This window comes from Cebidichthys violaceus, unplaced genomic scaffold (genome assembly GCF_023349555.1).
Source record: "Cebidichthys violaceus isolate CVI_PGR_0920_01 unplaced genomic scaffold, fCebVio1.0.p SCAF_11, whole genome shotgun sequence".
NCBI classification, from domain to species: domain Eukaryota; kingdom Metazoa; phylum Chordata; class Actinopteri; order Perciformes; family Stichaeidae; genus Cebidichthys; species Cebidichthys violaceus.
Window position 1 is genome coordinate 16069255 of NW_027176274.1, and position 7464 is coordinate 16076718.

At 40.5% G+C, this 7464-nt stretch overlaps 1 protein-coding gene and 1 long non-coding RNA gene across 2 annotated transcripts in view; one reads left to right on the forward strand and one right to left on the reverse strand.

Moving 5' to 3' along the window:
• The first annotated feature begins 209 nt into the window (after positions 1-209).
• On the forward strand, positions 210-867 carry LOC137868381 (uncharacterized). The gene is made up of 3 exons (XR_011102215.1): positions 210-298; positions 400-494; positions 787-867. It is a non-coding gene; the product is annotated as an uncharacterized lncRNA (long non-coding RNA).
• A 6422-nt stretch (positions 868-7289) lies between these two features.
• The window catches only part of LOC137890036 (protein FAM171B-like), a 10838-nt gene continuing 10663 nt past the window's right edge, over positions 7290-7464 (reverse strand). Inside the window, 1 exon segment of the mRNA XM_068734125.1 lies at positions 7290-7298. Within this exon segment, the coding sequence (XP_068590226.1) occupies positions 7290-7298 (9 nt within the window).

Genomic DNA, 7464 nt, shown 5'->3' on the forward strand with positions numbered 1-7464 from the left:
AGTGTGTATTGTTGCAGTGTGATGTTCCCGTTCTCCTGACAGACAACCAGACAGGGAGGAGAATCTCTGCTCCACCTACAGACATCACCTTGCACCTCTGCCTCCACCTGAAGATCCTTGAAGACAGCTGCAGCCTCAACCTCCAGCTACAACCATCACCCTGCACCTCCAACTCCACCTGAAGAATCTGGCAGACAACTGTAGCTCCACCTAGAGCCTCCTCCATCAACCTGCACCGCTGCCTCCTGTTGCCATGTGGAGACCTAAGAGAGGAACAGCAGGGACCAGAGACACACTGGTAAACAGAACCGTTCAGATAACATGCAACAACATAGCTGTGTAAGAATCACATCTCTGGACTGATAAAGTAAAGCTGTCTTTCTCTTGACATTCTGACAGGTGTCTCACAAGTATTTCCATTCGCTGACTGACTGTGATGCTAAACTCCATCGACCAAAGAGAGCTCTTCTTCCTCCCACTAGTCTGAACTCAAGGTAGTGTTGATCAGGCTGATGTATAGCAGTAGGATGGACTAGTGTCTCAGTGTCTAGCCATGTATTTTCACTTCATGTGGTCTTTAGAAATGATCAATCCTGTAGAAGTCATGACGTTAAAAAAAGGATGTTGCATGTTTGAGTGATCATCTTGGAATCATAGCTGACGTGGAAACTCTTCATAAATGTAAACACTCCTTTAATTGACTTTAAGTGTAATGTGTTTTTTTAAAGGAGGTTTGGTGATGCATGGTCTTTTAATACAACACATTTTCTTTGTGGCTTTCTCCAGACGCTGTTGGACTTCACACGTCCACATCTACCAGGAGCTGATCGAGGGTCGCCAGGACAATTCCTTCTACGACAAGAGCCGTGTTCCAGAGATCCAGAGATGCTTATTCCTCCTTCACATTCACCACCAGACTCCTGCTCCTCCTCCACACTGAGAGCGCGCCTCCCTGTCTCTGTTCCCCAACACCAGTTTCTCCCCGAGCATGTTAATGGAGATCTAAAAGTAGAGACGCTCCAACCTAGCTCCCTAACAAATAATTTGCTCTGTTACTGTTTGCACTGATGTTCATTAAATTCCATCATTGTCTGCAGTCATCAGATCAGTCTTGTTTGTGTCCACAGCAATTCACATAAAACAGATACGTTCATATTAGAGATCCTAGTGAGTTTGTGTGATTTTGAATGACATTTCCTCATCACACTTATTATTATCATTTTTTATCTTTTTTATTTTAGTTTGCAAGCAGACACCTTTACTTACTCGTAATGTTTTGATAAGTCATCTCTTATGAATGGCTAAGATGAACTGTATAATTGCTTATAAATGCTTGTGTTTCTCTCATTATAAAAAAAATCATCCAGTCTGACGTTAGAAACTTTTTCAATTTCTAATATGCCATCAGCAAAATGTTTCAGTCAACTGCAATTATAAGTTGAAACACATCGTTAATAATACATTTTTATATTAATCAATCGAGTATGCAGACGCCCTGCAGCCCTTTACTTTCTTTGAAGTGAAAAAAAAACATCCAATATACACATATAGGTATTTATTTTACGACACTTTGTGCTTTTTTCTGTCGATTTCTCAGAAAATCTTTTTTTCTCTTTTTGAATAAAAATAATGCCAATCTCTTAGATATTATGCAGCCATTATGCAGCCTGAAAATAATCACCAATTTTGGACATACATGGACACAAACAGTATAAAAAATGTAACTATTCAGCTTGACAGCAGCTCCTCTCAAGAACAGCAGACAGCTTATTTATACTTTGTTAAATTTGTTGTATTTTCCACTTCTTCTTTGCTTCTTTTTCTCGTCATCTGAACACTTTCCACCAAATTTCCCTTCAAAATAAAACTTTGAATACCTTTAAGGCATATTTTGTCGAGGTTGCAGGTTGAGTTAACATAAGCTTCAATGATTCCAATCACAGCAGCTCCTCTCATAAACAGCAGGCAGTTTAATGAGCAAAGCGTTCAGGAGTTTCACTAAGAACTGAGCTTTTTACAGTTCTTCTGAGTCTGTTAGACCATGTTCTTTGAGGGATCTGAATCTCTTGTCCTTCGCTGCAAAAGCCAAATGTGACACAAGGTGGCAGAAACTCCATTCTTTTACAGTCCATCAGACACTCAGCAGTAACACAGGAAACAGCTATTGTGATTGGCTATCAACACTCAAGCGCTTGTGTTACAACCAACAAGAACAATCTAAATATGTATTTTGTTATGCTTTTCCCTGTCTTAATCAAAGTGCCCTTCAAAATAAAACTTGAAATGCCTTTTAGGCAGACTCTGTGCTCTGTACTGGGCAAAATTAAAGGCCGATTCTGTGGAAGAAAATCATCATGTAACTTAGGATTGAACTGAAGACATGTTTTATAACAGATATCTCAACACAGTTGAATAACAGACGTTTCTTAGAAAGTATGGGAGCCAGCATCCCTAGAGGGAAGGATGATGGCATCAGGAAACTCTCGAATGCGATAAACACTTCCCGTCTAACAAGCCGAATGTCCGACCAAAATGTTCTGTTATCGTGTCCCCCATAACAATAGAATAAAACATATAAAAACATACCATATTTGGTAACCAGAGGTGCTTTGTTTGTGGTTCAACCGACTGGTTTGATTGGTGGAAAGTGACTTAAGGGGGGTGAATTTAGACTATAAGTGTAAGCTGTAAGAAGTAATACTTTGTTTTTTGTTGAATTGCGCCTTGTGCTCATTAAAACACTTCCCGCTGGGTTGCAACTCCAAGTCAACGTCTCTTCTCGTCATTTTGCCACAACAATTCTCATGAATATATTTGTAGAGCGTTTAAAGTCCTTTCTTTTATTGAATACACACCTCAGTCATCACATTGTAACCGGTATGTGAAATGCAACTCTAATTTAGCCTGTAATAGAACTTGTAGCCTGCCGATGTAAATGTACACAACAAAACGTTCACACTGCATGCACTAACAGGAATCTCTCTGTCTCCTGAAACAGAAACTCTCATTTGGTCTGGAAAGCATATTTGGGATGCTGTATGATAAATGTGTGATGCTTTATATTCATATTTGTATTCATTCAGCTGCTGTGATAGGAATCTTTGAAGCTTCCATTAACTTCACCTGCAGTATTTGACTATTACTTTGAAATATCTGGTGTGATTCATTTCAACTGCATTAAAAGCTGCAATAGTGTCATTCAATCAGAAACAACGGTAAACCTTACAAAGTGTGAGTTTGAGAGGGCGAGCGTCACCTCCCTCGGCCGGGTGTTTGGTCAAGTTAGTCAGTGCAAAGGTTCAGGCCACTGAACAGTATCCAGTTCCTTCAACAGAAAAAGAGTTGATGTGTTTTCTTGGCCTTGTTGGCTGTTATATAGGAGTTTTTGAGTTTTTGTTTTCAAAAGTTGTGGCACCACTCACTGATTTGCTTAAGGGTAAGGCTAAATTTGTCTTGTCACCGGGCTGTCAAAAAGCATTCGAACAGGTGAAAACACTCCTCTGCTCTTCTCCAGTTCTGGCTGCCCCACGCTTGGACAGGCCGTTTCAAATATAGGTGGATGCCAGCTATGGAGGTGCAGGGTCCGTCCTCATGCAAGCAGATGGCCAGGGGATAGACAAGCCTGTTAGTTTCTTCTCAAAGAAATTGAACTCCTGTCAGTTAAATTATTCTGTTATTGAAAAAGAAGCGCTAGCGCTAATCCTGGCCTTAAAACATTTTGATGTGTATGTTGGTGGCAGTGGTACAACTGTAGTTGTTTACACTGATCACAACCCACTGACCTTCCTTAACTCGTTGCAGTGTTCCAACCAGAGGTTAATCAGGTGGTCACTCTTTTTGCAGTCTTACTGCTTGGATATTCATCATGTAAAGAGGACCGACAACGTGGATCGACTGGCTCCCCAGTAATGAGGGTTTACTATGTGTTTCTCTCCTTGGTTCTCCTCTAGTCTTTTCCTAACCTCCTAAACTGCTTCCTAGGTGCACTGGTTGATGGATCGGGAGCCTGGTGGAAGGGATGTTGGACTGCTGGAGAGAGTCACTGGTTCACCTAAGATGCTTTTCAGATCACAACAGAGTACTTGGTAAAGTATATGGACTCTGGGATTCAGACAATTCTTGTCTTGTTTTGGTGTTATACGAAAAATGAATTGTATTATAGTTATGATATTTTGGTACTGGGATTCCCTTCAGGACCCAGGAGGGGTGTGTCCCCTAGCTGTTTACTTATCCATGTATGTGTCTCTTTAATGTCTCTTTAACAGGTACATGGAGGTGTTGGTCGCTCTAGTTGAAGGTACTTGGGCCCGGTGCTCTCCGAGTATAAAGCTCCGAGATCCTGTCCGCTCCCATGCATTATTGTTTTGTTCCCATTTATGCAACATCTATTTCTCTCAACACTCATGCAGACAGCCTACACCACTGATTTTACTTATTGTCACATCCCATCATTTCCCTTATTGTTTTGGGATTTATTGCCATCCATTTCAGTTACATTGACTTACTTATTATTTGGCTTCAGTCTGCGTCTCACTCTCTTTTGTCATGGTTTCAGAGGCAGGTCATGACACGACGGAAGTAAATGGACTGGTTTTACATTGATGCACGGCAACGCTAAATAAAAGGACTCTCATTCTACAAAGAACATGTCTATAAATGATGTACTTATACCGCTACACACATCAATATTAACAAAAGGTAATATTAGGCTTACAACCAGTGCGCCAACCAGGTCACTCCTGGGAAAGACACCTCATTTACAGTAGTATACTGGTCTCCTTCAACAGTGCTTTTAAAGGAATACTCCACTGAAACTGATCAAATACTCATGCCACGCTCATTAACATCACCACAACTTACAGTAAATACTGGATGGACAAGTATGAGTATAAGTATTTTTCCCCGGTGTTATTTTGAAGTCTGTTCCCCCATTAAATAGTGTTCCCCTCCTGTTAGTGGTGTTTGATTACATTCATGTTATTGTGCTGTGCTTCAGGACAGGACCACACCCTCCAAACTGTGCTGCACGCTACTTGTGTGTGCTCCGTCTTGGGTGAGAGAAAAAGAGAGCGCACTGTCTGTTCTGCCCTCAGTGCTTAAAGCTGACACAGTGAGAAGACGTGGGAAGTAGCGAGCTTTTGGTTTCTGTTGACTCTTTTAAATAGTTTATTTCAACTTTCCTTTTAAAGAAACATTTTTAGTCCGATATGTCGAACTTCACAAAGGTAGGCGGCAGTATTTGTTCTATTTGTTGTGTCATAAAGAGACTCTCCGTTTGTGTGGGGTCTAGTTTAAGTGAATACGTGGTTGTCGTGTGAGTCTATGGTTTAACGGTGCTGCTTGTATGTGCGTGAAGACATTTCTTCATTTTACTCTACATACTCAGTACAGTACTGTTTAAACGTTTTCAGTCACAGAGAGAAGTTATTTATGCAAACAATAGTGTAGCTTAACTTGTTGATTACGCACGCACGCACGCACACACACACACACACACACACACACACACACACACACACACCCAACAAAACACCGATAGAATTAAAAGGTACAACAAAAGAAGTTTTTTTTGTACCTGCAGTATTTTTTTATATCATGCCATATGAAATATTTTCAGCCAGCTCTTAGCTTTAAGTGCAGAGGATATAGAGAATAACGAGTAAATAGGATGTGTTCAGTCTTCTTTTGACTTTGTGTACATTTCGTGGTTTCCTGTCCAGCAACTTTACACTTCTGTATTGTGCTGTGTATTTACATAAAGCCTATTCTTTTGATTCTGGGTGAAAGATTAGAAGTGAATTCCACAGGAGGGAACAAACAAATCAACTTTAAGCATATGTCACCAGTGGTGTAAAAAACGATTTAATAGTACTGAGTGAGTCCTATGATACTGAAATTAAGAAACATTGAGAAAAGAAGTTTGTCTTTTAAAGTGTATATATTCTCTGTGCAGAGAAGGTTCAATCGTCATACAGAATGCAATGCGGTCTGAGGGAGGAAGAACCCAGAGTGTTGGTTGTCTCAACCTGAGAGGACCCTCACACTGACCATGTCTGACATTCATTAACCTTACTAAAACAAAAAGGGCCAAAACACTGAGTGGTCAGACAATAAAAAAACATATTATAACATTATTATTATATCCACTAGTCATAGTGGACATTTGCAATCACACACCTCTCAGTCAAACTTCCTCTCTGTTCAGCACCTTGTTATCTTCCTTCTCATTGCAGAGCATGGACAAGCGGAATTCAGAGAAGGGACAACGCTGTAAGTGGCTTTCAAGTAACCCGGATTACTTCCTAAAGCAGTGCGGGAATATTCTACCTATGAATGAGTTTCTGATTTTTACAAAATCAAACCAGTGCATTAGACAAGATGAAGGTGCTTTTGAGAATAATAATTGAGAAAGGAGGAGGTACCTGTCAGCGCTGAAGTTAAAGATTAGCTGGTACCATTCCTGTATACGGCCTTACTCTGCACTGCACAGACTGTGAGCCAGCCTCAACTTTGTGTCTGGCTTCAATCAAGTCAGAGGTTCAAGTTTGTCTTTTCCATGAATTGTCGTTAAGTTTCTGAATTGTGATTGTTATTAATATTTACAGGGTCACCAACAGTGTGCGCAGATGGTAACAGTGTTGTCCTCGCCAGAGAAATCACAAATGTAACAGCAAAGTCCCTCTCCTATAATATTGAAAGAGCGAGTGATCCAGGAAGTAGTCAGCCTGGTAAGCTTTCATATTTCTTTAACTATTCCGTGCCGCATGAAATCCCAAAAATCTGTAAAACACATAACTGTGCTTCAGTTAAGCTCATTTACAACTCCATTTAGGTTTGAGCCGTTTGAACACTTAATGGCAACATTTGAACTGAGCATGTATTTTTTTCTTCCTTCAGGAAATGCTGTTGGACAAGCAGATTACACTGCACATGGGCCAGTGTGGTTTGCGTTGATAAAATAACTGGTGTCACTCTTGACGAAGATCTCAGTTTCTCAGTGTCCACAAAACCGTCCCAAGGTGGTGCAGGTAACATTTTACCAACTCATTACTATCGATCTGTTACATATGTGTTCTTTGCAGATATTTCAGAAAATCTTAACCCTGCTCTCCTTTCAGGAACAGCAGCTGGAACACAGCCCTCCTCTCAGGTACAGTGACACACACACAGTAGTGGTAGAAAACCCTCACACAGTTAAAATGCACATTGATGGGTTAGTTTGTTTTTTCTAATTAACCATAGTGGGACAAACCAGGAACGTTTCATAAATACTTTTTACCAGCCTTGTGTCACTCCTGCTGAATGCACATGACACATGTTTCGCTTTTTGAAAACATTGGTACATTCGTTTATTGCTGTGTTTCACTCATTTTTGAGCAAAGCTGCTACTGATCCAATGGACATCTGCTAAGTGAGCTGAGCTAAACAAAACTTATCCCATCCATCAAAGTTCTATGCTCACTT